The 14060-nt window shown below is 44.5% G+C and overlaps 1 protein-coding gene across 3 annotated transcripts in view; it reads left to right on the top strand.

Annotated features, from left to right (window-relative positions):
• Positions 1–14060, top strand: part of LOC126418440 (uncharacterized) — a 137741-nt gene that overhangs the window by 18795 nt on the left and 104886 nt on the right. For all 3 annotated transcript variants that reach the window (XM_050085199.1, XM_050085201.1, XM_050085200.1), the window contains exon 3: positions 11370–11687. In XM_050085199.1, the coding sequence (XP_049941156.1) occupies positions 11370–11687 (318 nt within the window). The remainder of the gene's footprint in view (positions 1–11369; positions 11688–14060) is intronic.

Raw genomic sequence — 14060 nt, 5'->3', positions numbered from 1 at the left:
CCAGGCTTTAATGCTCTTGACATCAGGTGGATTCCTTCCAAATGTTGTCTGGAAGTGTCTTTGCACTGTGGTTGGTGATCGTGTCTCATGGTACCACAGGACACACTGTGCCTTCTCCTGATTGGTTAACATGACTTCTTGGGCACTGCACCTCGTCCACTACTTATGTACACTGAACCTAAAACAGAAAAAAAAACTTTGATAGTTGTAAACAATTGGACCCAAGTTTCATATTTGTATCTTACTTCTAGCCTGAGTTATCAATTTATGTAATCAGGGAAAGACTTTTCGGACACCCTGTACATCTTGACCATTGGGTGCCATACGTCACCTTCCCAAGTCAGGGCAAGGATCAAACATGTTTTTGGGTACCAGACCCCAACAGGTGTTCTTGGTGTTAACATAAATGGCATGTTATCTACTGATGCAGTCGAGATTGCCAAGCACTTTGCTGAGTACTATGCTCGAGTCTATGTGTCAGAGAATTACCTCCCAGCCTCTCGCCCTCTCAAACAGTGGCTGGAAGGGAAAGTCCTCTCGATCACTATATGCCGCAGTGAGTCCTATAATGCCCCATTTACAGAGTGGGAGCTCCTCACTGCCCTTACACATTGCCCCGACACAGCTGCTGGACCAGATCAGATCCACAATCAGATGATTAAACATCTCTCATATGACTACAAGCGACATATCCTCATCATCTTCAACTGGATCTGTTGTGATGGTGTCTTTCTGTCGCAATGGCCAGGAGAGCACCATCATTCTGGTGCTCAAACCTGGCACAAACCCGCTTAATGTGGATAGCTATTGGCCCATCAGCCTCACCAACGTTGTTTGTAAGCTGCTGGAAAGTATGGTGTGTTGGGGATTGGGGTAGGTCCTGGAGTCACATGGCCTACTGGCTCCATGTCAGGGCAGCTTCCGCCACGATCACCATCTTTTTTGATCTACGAAAAGCTTGTGACACGACCTGGCGACACATCATATCCTTACCACATTATACAAGTGGGGTCTCCGAGGCCGCTCCTGATTTTTATCCAAAATTCCCTCTCGCATCATACTTTCCGTGTCCAAGTTGGTGCCTCCCATAGATCCCCCCATATCCAGGAGAATGGGGTCCCACAGGGCTCTGTATTGAGTGTATCTCTGTTTTTAGTGGCCATTAATTGTCTAGCAGCAGCTGGAGGGCCGTCTGTCTCACCTTCTCTGTATGCAGATGACTTCTGCATTTCATACCGCTCCATCAGTACTGGTGTTGCTGAGCGGCGCCTACATGGAGCCATCCACAAGGCGCAGTCATAGGCTCTAGCCCATGGTTTCCGGTTTTTGGCCACAAAGTCATGTATTATGCACTTTCGTCGGCATTATACTGTTCGCCCGGAACCAGAATCTTACCTTGACGACGATCCACTCACTCTAGCGGAGACATATCGATTCTTAGGACTGGTTTTCGATGCCTAATTGACTTGGCTTCTTCACCTTCGTCAACTTAAGTGGAAGTGCTGGCAGCACCTTAATGCCCTCCGCTACCTGAGTAGCACCAACTGGGGTGCAGATCACTCTACACTGCTGCAGTTCTACAGAGCCCTTGTTTAATCCTGCATTGACTATGGGAGTCTGGTTTATGGTTCGGCGTTTACTCGACCCAGTGCACCACTGTGGCGTTCACTTAGCGACAGGAGCTTTTAGGACGAGTCCGGTGACCAGCGTGCTGGTGGAGGCCGGAGTCCCTCCATTTGCAGGTTAGGCATGCACAGCTGCTGGCTAGTTACATTACTCACATTTGTAGTTGTCCTGTGCATCTGAATTACCGTCTCCCGCATTGGCAGCCGAAGTCAGGGCTTCCAATTGCAGTTCGTGTCCAATTCCTTCTTTCCGAACTGGAGTCCTTGCCTATACTTGAGGTCCATTCACGTACACCTCCATGGTGTACACCTAGGCCGTGGCTTCGGGTGGACCTTTCACATGCCCCTAAGGAGTCAGTTAACCCCGCAGCTCACCGCTGCCACTTCCTCTCGATTCTTGACATGTACTGAGGCTGTGAAGTGGTTTACACTAATTACACGATGGCTGATGATCATGTTGGCTTCACATATGTCCATGGGGACATATTGTACAGCATTCCTTGTCAGATGGCTGCAGAGTTTTCACTGCCAAGCTGGTTGCTATATCTCATGCTCTTGAGCACATCCGTTCATGCCTTGGGGAGTCTGTGTACTGACTCCTTGGGGAGCCTACAAGCTATCGACCAGTACTACTCTCGTCATCCTTTGGTAGCAACCATCCAGAAGTCCATCTATGCCCTGGACTGGTCCACTCATTCAGTGATGTTTGTCTGGACCCCAGGTCATGTCGGACTCCCAGGCAGCGAACTTGCTGACAGGCTGGCCAAACAGACTACGTGGAAACCGCTTATGGAGATTGGCTTCTCTGCAACTGACCTGCGTTCAGCACTACGCTACAATGTTTTGCGGCTTTGGGAGATGGAGTGGCATAACCTCAGTACGCACAACAAACTGTGTGACTACGAATGTGTGGAAGACTTCCACGCGGCACACTTGCAGGGACTCTGTGGCCCTCTGTCAGCTCCGCATTGGCCATACTTGGGTGACACATGGCTACCTCCTGCACCATGATGACCCACCTCAGTGTTGTTGCGGCCCTCGGCTGACAGTGGCCCATATCTTGGTGAGCTATCCTTCTTCGGCTGCTCTGTGACAGCCTCTTCAGTTACCAGATTCATTGCCATTAATTTTAGCTGACAATGCCTCATCGGATAATTTAGCTTTGCGTTTTATACGTGACGATGGGTTTTATCATTCTATATAATTTTCGCGCATCTCCTTTGTCCCTTTGTGTTCTCCACTCTGATGCTTTCAGGCTGGATGTTTTAATTTGTCGCAGAGTGGCTGGCTTTTCCTTTTTATTCTTGTGGTCAGCCAAACATGGTCATCTGCTCTCTTGTTTTTATCTCTTATACCTGTTTCTTGCTTCTCTCTGTGGTTTCCTTTTCCTGTTTTGTCCATAGTAGTGTTGATTGTCCTTCTGTTGTTCTTCCATTCTCTTGTCATTGTGCTGTACATCTCCTTTCTTTTCTTCTTTCCATTGTGTAATTATTTTACCAGAAACAAGGGACCGATGACCTCGCAGTTTGGTCCCTTCCCCTCCCCTCCTTAAACAAACAAACCAACCAACCAACCAACCAACCAACCAACCAACCATGTACCCTGTCCTCTTTGCAAATGAGGGGTGTCTCCCTCCTGACAAATGCCCATGGTTGCTGATTGGCATGCAAACTTCCCTCTGTCGGGATCTCCATCTCCACTTACTCCCTCTGCCACCCCTATGGTTTTCCGGTGTCTTGTACATGCCATCTTTGCAAAGTTCCAGGGTGCCGCCATCTTTTAGGCTGATGATTCTAAGACAGTCCTGTTGGCTTAGAACACCATTTGTTGCTGGGAATGTCTAGTGTGCTCACAGCAGAGCTTCTAGCCATTCACAGAGCCCTCCATTTTGTTTTTCAGGTCTCTCTCCATAGTGTTTTAGTTTGTTCCAACTCAAAAGGCAGCCTGCAGGCTATCAAGCGATGCTACTCTCGTCACCCTTCAGTCTCTGCTATCCATGACTCTGCCCTTGGCCTTGTCACCTGCTCAGTTGTCTCTGGGTCGCAAGTCATGTGAGCATCCAAGGGAATGAACTGCTGACTGTTTGGCTAGAGAAGCAGATACTTAGTCCCCATTCCCTTTCATGATTCCAACTGTGGATAAGCAGATCTACTCCAAATCTGTCTTTGCCCAAAAGTGAAATGACATCTGCTGCGCTACTGCTCATAGCAATAAACTCAGTCTACTGAAGTTGGGCACTCTTCCTTCCGTTCCTCTCTGAAGTGGTCCACAGTTTTATGCCATCTACTCATTGGTCATACCAGGCTCACTCATTGTTTCATGTTGCGGAACGAACCTGTTGGTTGGGGAGCCAGACTGACAGTATCCCACATATTGGTGGAATGTCTCCTTCTTTTGGCTGTTCATGCTAAGTATAGTCTTCGAGATTCCTTAATTTTAATATTAACGGACGATTTACGGATGGTTAAGGCTTTGCTTTACCTCTGGAGCAGGGGTAGGGTGGTTGTGGTTGGGACCTCTTTTCATGTCTTTTCGGTGTGGGACCCCATGACCCCCCCCCCCCCCCCCCCCCCCCCCATGGAAAGACTGACTTTTTTTTCCAGATTTAGATTTGGTCTCACTTTTTATGCCTTTTACTGTGTGCGTTTTAATTTCATTATTTTATAATTTGACTCCTCTGACTGGATACGTCCACTTTCAATGGACCCCTTTCTTCTGTGAGTAACTTCAGAATCACAGGTTTGATGACCTCGCCGTTTGGTCGCATAAACCCTCTCAATCAATCAATCACATTTACTGATGCATTCAGTCAGTGACTTTTCCCTCAGTGACTTTTCCCTCAGTGACTTATTCAACATTTTGTAGACTACACATATTTTTCAAGACAGTCGCATACCTCCTTAGTGACTTTGTCACAACTGTGTGAAATCTTACATGCCATCACCCATTATTTGTTTCTGATGCTTACTCTTTGGTCATATGTCATCCAGCTGTATGACAGACCCAAAATTCAGTAACTGTGGATCATCAGTCCACGAAGGTAGTCTTTGTGAACAACCACCTTTGTGTGTCAGTAGCACAGAACCCCATCCTCCACGTTCACTGTACAGAAACTGAGGTACAACAATGCGTTACAACTGATGATAAGATTGCAAGGCGAATACACCACTGAAAGCAGAGTGACAGCACAGCAGAACTTAACAGGGCTGCTCTAATCACTAATTTTTCAGTGAGAGAACTGTGACACTCCAGCAGGGTAAGGTCAGTGCTATGGCATTGCTAGGCAGTTCTGCCTAGTGGTCTTGGTTGAGATCCATGTTTTCCCCTGTGCATTTGAAGTCACCAGACTGGGACACCAGATCTCCCCCTCCTGCACCTTGAAATAGTCACTTATCACTTCTGGCCGGATGCATCCAGGCAGGTGTTTTGTGAGTTGAACTAGTGGTATGGTTGGTGTCCCATCTCAGAAGCTGTGGTTGCAGAAGCTGTGTGGAGATCTTAGCCACTATGCCTGTGTCCACAGAAATCACCACTGATGTTCTGGAGTCCCAAGTTACACCTGTGTGGCTATGAAACTGGCACAGGTTGGCTTTCAGTGGCAGGGTGACCTTTAGGAGGCACTGCAGTCAGGAGGCAAGGATGGAGTCGGTCAGTGTGACGGCATTCCAAACCCCTAGAAGTGTGATGACTACAGGTGGCAACCACTGTAGCTGGTGTCCATGTGTATTTCACCCCATACGAGTGTGTCTGTGTTGCTGTGCTGGGAAGATATTGCCGGGTATGCCATGTCCAAGGCTGTGGTGCAATTAGACTGAGCTTAGTTTGTGGTTGCCTCCTGTGGAGGAGCTCTGCCAGGCTGCAGTTGTGGATGGGAGCAGTCATTATGTGCTCAGGAACATCGTGATCACTGCTGGGGTAGTGGTGATTCCCACATCTTTTAACATTTGCTGCTTAAATGCCTGTATCATCACTCTGCTTCTACATTGGAGGATGGGTGAAATAGTGGACTACAAAGGTTCTCGATACCATTTGAGGCACAAAATTGTTAGAAATCTCTCACCGTGAATTGGGGGCTTCTTGCCCAACACATTGGATCAAGGAAGCCCTTTAGTGGTGAGGATCTTGACAAATGCGTTAATGGTGTCGTATTTAATGGTGGATGCCATGCTGGAGTAGGTGTCCACGGCTGTGAGCCACATAAGAGTCCAGAAAGGGGCCCACAAAGTTGAAATGAATGTGATCTCATGGGCGAAGGGGGTCTGGGACAGATGAAAGATTAGATTTAACTTAAATGGTCTGATGCTGGGCGCAAGTGGAATAGCTGTGCACCACAGCTTCCATTTCTGTGTTTGACCTTGGCAAGTCAGCAGATTGTTGCACTAGGGCTTTCATCAGTGACACTCCCCTGTGCCCCTGACGGATTGGGTACAAAACTTGGGACTGTAGTGTGGTAGGGGTGACGGCAAGCTGAGTATCTGTCTCAGTGTCAATCGGATCATTGTCATTGGTGACTGACAGACAGCTGGAGAGGCAAACTCTGGCCCAGAGCTCCAGATTGGTGTTCTTCGAAAATTGTGTGGGCTACCTGGGGAGCACATAGTACACAACTCACTATTAGATTGGGAAACAGCACTTATCTACAGTGATTTGTGAAGCTGTAGTGGGGAACCTGTCCAATACTTGTCTGCATCTTGTGTCAGCGTGAAAACATGAGATATTGTGCTGGTCAAAGACTGGGTCTGGTCCCACAGGTAAGTGAGAAAGAGTGTCTGCATTGATGTGTTGCACTGTGGGCTTTGATTGAATGGTATAATTGTAGGAGCTGAGGAAGATCTCCCAACATGTGAGCCATTGTGCTGTCCATTCTGGAAGACGGGAGTGCGGCCCAAACATCACCACCAGCAGTTTGTGGTCTGTAATTAATGTGGATGTAGTCCGGAAAATATAAATGTGGAACTTCTTAATACCAAAGACAAATGTTAAAGTTTCCTATTCTATCTACGAGTAGTTATTTTGAGTGGATGTTAGCATCTCTGATGTGTAGGCAATCTGTTACTCAGTACCGTTGTCATTTATGCGTCAACACTACACCTATCATATGGAGAGGTGTCCATTGCCACGATCAGTGGATGCAAAAGTGAAAGGTGGTGTAAGGCAGGGTGCCGAGTGCAGCATATACTTCAGCTGCGTGGAGTGTGCTTACAGGCAGCCCTGTTGTGAAAATTTTTCTTCTGTACATGGTTTTGCAGATGCACTATATGGGCTCCGTGGGGGAGAAACTTAGAACAATAGTTCATCTTCCCCATAAAGTTTCACAGCTCCTGTAAGTTTAGAGGGTGGGGTAGAGAGTTGATAGCTATGATGTTGCGGCCAATGGACTGGCTCCCTTCTTTGTTGTGCAGGAACACAATTATTCCAATTGCTCCTGAAAATGTGGCATTTGTCTAAGTGGCACTCAGTGCTGAATCACACAATGTCGTAAATAAGATGCAAAGGTTTCGCAGGTGGTCTTGATATGTAGCACTGCTACAGTTAATTCACTGAGATAGTTTGTGCAAGTGGGTATGGACATGGTTAAATACTCTGGTTATATCTGAAAGATTGCTGGAGCCGAAGAGACCCCAAAAGGCAAACAGTTGTACTTACATAAGCCAAAGCGATTATATATAAAACACCATGTTTTGCGACTCCTCGCCCATCGGAATCTGCAAATATGCATCAGTAAGGTCTGTCTCAGAAAAATATTCTCCTCTGACAGCCTGTGTGAGGAGCTCTTCTAAACATTGTTGACTTGCAGCCTCCGCAGAGCTTGAGGTAACCATTGGATTGCCAAAACACCTCCATCGGTGTGGCCCAAGTTGTTCTAACTGTCTGTTCAGTCTCCTTAGCCTCATGAAATCTATAGAGTTCCAGGTTAACAGTCATCTGTAAGGAGACTGGAATTGGTCATACTCAACAGAAACAGACCGCTGTGCATGAACACAGAGAGACATGAGCCTAGAAATCTGTAACACATTCCAGACCAGGTTCGAAAATGAGCACGGAAGCAGCACAAAGGTCATTGAGTTCCTGGAAGGGAGCTGTGTCAGAGACAACATGAACCTCATCATTGTTGGAGAATCCAAATGGTGGGGAGGCATCCAGATCAAAAATGTTTCCAGCTCAGTGATTGTTGATAACAAACATTCCAGACCAGGTTCGAAAATGGGCACGGAAGCAGCACAAAGGTCATTGAGTTCCTGGAAGGGGGCTGTGTCAGAGACAACATGAACCTCATCATTGCTGGAGAATCCAAACGGTGGGGAGGCATCCAGATCAAAAATGTTTCCAGCTCAGTGATTGTTGATAACAAACATTCCAGACCAGGTTCGAAAATGGGCACGGAAGCAGCACAAAGGTCATTGAGTTCCTGGAAGGGAGCTGTGTCAGAGACAACATGAACCTCATCATTGCTGGAGAATCCAAATGGTGGGGAGGCATCCAGATCAAAAATGTTTCCAGCTCAGTGATTGTTGATAACAAACAGTGTTATCAGTAGTGAGGCCAAGTATTGTGCTTACCAACTACTGACCACTGGAAAACTTTCGTGTATGAGTTGTGGCATAAATATTATCAATGTCTGATTAAATATTTGTGCACCTTTTTTGAGGAAGTACTCGATTATCGATAACTGCATTCGTTTGCAATAAGTCTGAGGTTGCTATAAATATTGTCTGCCAGGTTGTTAATGTTGAGCATGAACAGCAAGGGTTTCTACACACTTCCCTGGAACATGCTGAAAGTTACTACTAGATCTGTAATGGCTCCATCCACAACATTCTGTGTAGTCAAAGCAAGAAATCCTCAAGCCAGTCCCAAATTTTGCTTGATACTCCCTCTGATCATACCTTCATCAATAAGCGTTGCTATGATACTCGGACATACACATTTCAAAATCAAGAAATATTGCATCTTCCTGAATGCCTTGATCCTTGGCTTTCAGGATGTCATATAGGAAAAAAAGCATGTGTTGGGTTTAACACAATAAAAGGATGACATTTTGTTTGATGTATGTCATTAAGTTTCAACTCTGAACATGTTATGAGATTCTGCAACAAATGGATGGTAGGTTTTTGATCACTTCTGCTACCCTTTTTCGTAGTCAGAACTTACCTGTGGTTTTCTCCAATTACCGACCACAGTTTTCTTCAACATGAAGATGCAGAAGAGGGGGCAGTGTTTGGTCACTGGGGATGTTGAAACTTAGTCCGTTTTCATGGCAACGTGAGTGAATGAGCTCAAATATTATGAAAAGGATAGATTGATACTCACTGTATGGCGGAGATGTTGGGTCACAGATAAGCACAACAAAAAGACTATAAAACAAGTAAGCTTTCAGCCAAAAAGGCATTCATCCGAATTAGACAACACACACAAATGACCACAGCTGAGACCAGACCTCAGCAACCAGAGACTGTGGTCGTGTGTGTGTGTGTGTGTGTGTGTGTGTGCGTGTGCGTGTGCGTGTGCGTGTGAGTGTGAGTGTGAGTGTGAGTGTGAGTGTGCGTGTGCGTGTGCGTGTGCGTGTGCGTGTGCGTGTGCGTGTGCGTGTGCGTGTGCGTGTGCGTGTGCGTGTGCGTGTGCGTGTGCGTGTGCGTGTGCGTGTGCGTGTGCGTGTGCGTGTGCGTGTGCGTGTGCGTGTGCGGGTGCGCGTGCGCGTGCGGGTGCGCGTGCGCGTGCGCGTGCGGGTGCGCGTGCGCGTGCGCGTGCGCGTGCGCGTGCGCGTGTGCGTGAGCGTGTGCGTGTGCGTGTGGGCGTGTGGGCGCGTCCGTGTCTGTGTCCGTGTCCGCGTGTGTTTTTTTTTATCTAATTCAGATGAATGCCTTATTGGCTGAAAGCTTAATTGTTTGACTGTCTTTTGTTGTGCCTGTCTGTGACTTAGAAACTATACTATATGGTGACTACCAATCTATGCTTTTCGTAATGTTGTCATTACTCCCCAGAATGTCACAGAGCCACCTCAAGTGTGCACTATGCCTCCCACACACTGCTGGCAGTCACTGCACTAAGTACATATTCATCGTATGTTAAATGAGCACTGCAGTAATATAATAGGACGAGCCAGGGGAGAGGTCGGCTATGGCAATAGCCTCAGCTGCTCTGCGATTATATCCCCAAGATATGCTTGTGAAGCAAATCATACATCATCGATACGGAACTGTTCACGGCTTTTGGGAGCTCTGGGTCAGATTGAGGTGCAGTTGCACATAAACTCCTCTAACTTTTTGATTAGTGATAATTGTCACATGCACCAACCAGAGAAGCAGCTCTGAAGTACTGGACACTTCTTTCCATCTACAAGCCCAGATTTTTGTGTTCTCGCTGTTTAGGCAGAGAGTCCTATGTGTCTATTTGTGTGTAGGAGTGGCCCCAAATTGGAGGAAAGTGAGCAGGAATTTACGACATCTGTTTGTTAGCTGTGGTGTACCTCTTTCTGGTCACTCTGACATGCCTTCTACAGTAGTTGGTAGGACCCTCAGAATGGTGCCCAAATATCATCCACCAAGTATTTTTCATTTTATACTATGGCAAAAGCTGCTGACTTTTCCTGTACTTCAGCTAATGGTGAAATAATGGCAAATGAGATTTGCAGTTTTCTGTGTCTGCTACTCTGAATTACTAGGGATGCTTGATCCAAACAGTTAGTTATCAGTGATTTGCTTCTTTTCATTTACCCCAGCAGTATTTATGCTTATTACCTTTTAAAGATAGCAATGTCTTACACAAAGTCTTTATTAACAGCTTTTAATCTTGTGTATTTTTTGTTTGAATATATTCATTAATGTAAGTGAGCATGATATGGAGTCAGTTGGATTTTAACAAAGAGTTTAATCAGTTTGTGCCTTGGGTTCCTAATGTTTTAACCACATATGTCTTACCAGTGTAAGAAATGTTGCTAATAACTGTGGTTTTGAATACCAAAATTTAAAAAGATTCTATCAGTTTTTTATGCTTCTATCCACTGTCTTCCTGTTTTGCAAACTGTGCTCTGTACCAAATAATTTTACGGTCAACTGTGAAAAAAAAACTTACACAAAAGAAAAAAGTGAATGATACACTCCAGTATGCATCCAGTTTGGAATTTTTTAATAAAGTGCTATGTTTTCTTCTGAGAAAAGTTCTATATTTTCTAGGAACATGCACTGTTGTATGTGACTATGAGACTGCCTGGGTGAGCTCTTTCACAGCCTACTAATTGTTTTGGACAAGTGGATGCCTCGTTGTATATTCAGGATTAGTGACAAATGATTATATTAATTTCTTTGGTTGTTGAATTGGCAGATACCTCCATATTTGATTTTGCCTTCAATTTGTGGAATGGGGTGACACTTTAAGAAGAAACGTTTCTGTCTAATTGTTTTAAGTGAACTATTTGTAGGTAATATTGGAAAGCTACAGATAAGCTTACACTCGAGAGATTAAATGTAAATATTTCGTTGGAGTGTTGTGATGTTTAAGTTCCTGTTTAACTTAGCAAACAGTTCTGAAATAATTCAATTTTCGAATATAAAGTAAAATGTGATTTTACCTGCATCCTCCTCCCTCTCTCTTTGAACAGTTGAAAATGTGCTGGTAAAAAATATCACACACTTTTTTTTTTAGTGACACCAATCTCTTACCTCTCACTGCTTGCATACCATAGTCTTTTTATCTAATTGTTCTCTTAAAGAAGCCCATCTGCAGTAATTTTGTTTATATTAACAGAGGGACTACCAGAAGCCCAGTTGGTTGCCTCACTACCAGCAGCATGAGCCTCTGTCGCCGCAGCAGCCGCCGCCTCTTCCTCCGCCGCCGCTACCACCGCCTCCACAAGCCCAGCAACATCAGGCGCATCCCCCACAGCACCAACACCAACACCAACATCAACACCAGCACCATCACCCTCACCCTCATCCTCATGCCCTCTCTTCTTCGGGGACCGGTGACACTTCACAGATAGATCCGAACCAGGTGGAGGATCCCAATGCAGGAAACAATATCGTTGTGGTTCGGAAGGCTGTGACTGCACCTGTCTCTGTTGTTGTACGTATACATTCTTATAATCTTGTTTTTATATATACAATTCTAATAGATTTAACAAAAATATGGCAAAGTAAATTGCTATTCATGACAGAGAGGAGGCGCTGAGTGGCGAATGGCAGACAGGCGTATTTATAAGTGTGTGTGTGTGTGTGTGTGTGTGTGTGTGTGTGTGTGTAAGTTGATCATGTATGAATATTTATATGTTTCCATAAATCTGAAGAACTTTGTCAGATAGCTCAGTCAGTTTTTAAAGATACCTGTCTGCTGCTGAAAACTTGCTCTATATAGTGAATCACGCTCTATCCTAATTTGTATTGTTGTTATTCAGTGTCAGATTTTTACACTATTTAATATATTTAATGTTCTTTCGATTTCTCTGATATCTTTTGAGCACATTCTGAAAAAAGTCTTTAAAAATATCTCAGTTATATATTACTGGAAACATGGCAACATGTTTGTCATTTTCAGGCCAATGCTACAGTCACTGTTCTTTAGAAATAGTGTTTCCTGTGGATTTACATTGCAATGGAGAAAAAGTAGTGTTACACTATTAATAATATTAACAGTAATAATAGTAACCTTAGACTTTTTACAGATGATGTAGTTATATGTAATCAAGTACTGTCTGTAAGAAGCTGTATGAATATTCAGTCAGATCTTGATAATATTTCAAAGTGGTGCAAAGATTGGCAATTTGCTTTAAATGGTCAGAAGTGTAAAATTGTGAAGTTCACAGAATGAAAAAAATGTACTGTCCTAGGACTAACTCGTGCAAATACCTGTGTGTAGCACTCTGTAGGGATATGAAATTGAATGATCACATAGCTTAAACCACAGGTAAAGCAGGTTGTAGACTTAGTTTTATTGGTAGAATACTGCAGAAATGCAATCAGTATACAAAGGAGATAGCTTACAAAGCAATTGTGCAAACGGTCCTAGAGTATTGCTCAAGTGTATGGAATCCGTACCAAACAGCACTGACTGGCGATATTGAATGTATACAGAGAAGGGCAGCACAAATGGTGACAGGTTTGTTTGACCTGTGGGAGAGTGTCACACAGATGCTGAATAAACTGAACTGGTGGACTCTTGAAGATGGACATAAACTATCCCGAGAAAGCCTATTTATAAGGTTTGTAGAGTGGGCTTTAAATGATGACTCAAGGAATGTACTTCAGACCCTACGTATGACTTGCATAGGGATTATGAGTACAAGATTAGATTAATTGCAGCTCTCATAAAGATATGTGAAAAACTGTTCTACCCACAATCCATATGTGACAAATCCTAATAACTTGTACAGTTGGACATATTGTCTGCCATGCACTTCACGGTGGTTTGCAGTTTGTAGATATAGATAAATAAGTCTCTGCAACGTGATATTGCCCAGACTATTACAGGAATAGCAGAAAAGACCTTTAGAAATTCTGACAATCCCTTTGAATATAGATTTGTTGTGGCCACTGTGACACACTAGTTTACTTCAAGTGCTGCCACTGGCCAGCTGCCACAGAGACTAGGTCAGAGTTGTTCACTTAAGGTGGCCAATATTCTTCATCTTGTCACTGTGTCCAGTCTGATAAAGCTGAGTCAGCACCTCACACCAGTCAGCTCAGTAGAATGGAAAGAGGCTAGAATTTCTCATTACAGACCCTGGGTGATAGGATTTTACAGTAAGAATTATTAAACTGTTTGATCAGAGGCCTCATTTGGGTGAGAAAGCAATTTTCATATTTTCGCAAGCTGACTTGCTAAGCCTTTTACTTAAATGGATATCTTATTGCAGATAATGACAATATTAAAGAAACGTGGAAGTCTTACTGTGTGACGATATTATGAAAAGGAAAGTTGCTACTCACCGTATTGTGGAGATGCTGAGTTGCCGATAGGCACAATGAAAAGACTGCCACAAATAAGCTTTCACCCTCTAAGCCCTTTGTCAAAAATAGATGACGCGTGCGTGCGTGTGTGCGCACACACACACACACACACACACACACACACACACACACACACACACACACACTGGTGTAGAATACAGGATTTGTCCAAAAATTTTCAGGAAAACTTTTGGAAAAATAGATTTATTTGAAGTATTGCTCAAAATTCTTCGAAGTACAGCCCTCGAGCATTGTACTGCCAGTAGCTTTTCTGCAGCCCAAAGGCACTTTTAGGTGGATTCCAGGAGATCCTTAAAGGCACACATGCAAGTTTCTTTGGCGGCACAGGTGGTGTCCTTTGGGAAAGTATTTCACTTTTGGAAACAGGAAATAATCTGCTGTTGCCAAGTCAGGACTGTAAGAGGGTAGGGGAATTGCCACAATGCGGTGAATAATGTTTATAAAATAACTGGGTAAATGATCCGCACCATGG

This window comes from Schistocerca serialis, chromosome 9 (genome assembly GCF_023864345.2).
Source record: "Schistocerca serialis cubense isolate TAMUIC-IGC-003099 chromosome 9, iqSchSeri2.2, whole genome shotgun sequence".
In the NCBI taxonomy this organism is placed as follows: domain Eukaryota; kingdom Metazoa; phylum Arthropoda; class Insecta; order Orthoptera; family Acrididae; genus Schistocerca; species Schistocerca serialis.
Note: the sequence above shows the minus strand (reverse complement) of the source record. Positions and strands in the feature narration are given on the sequence as shown.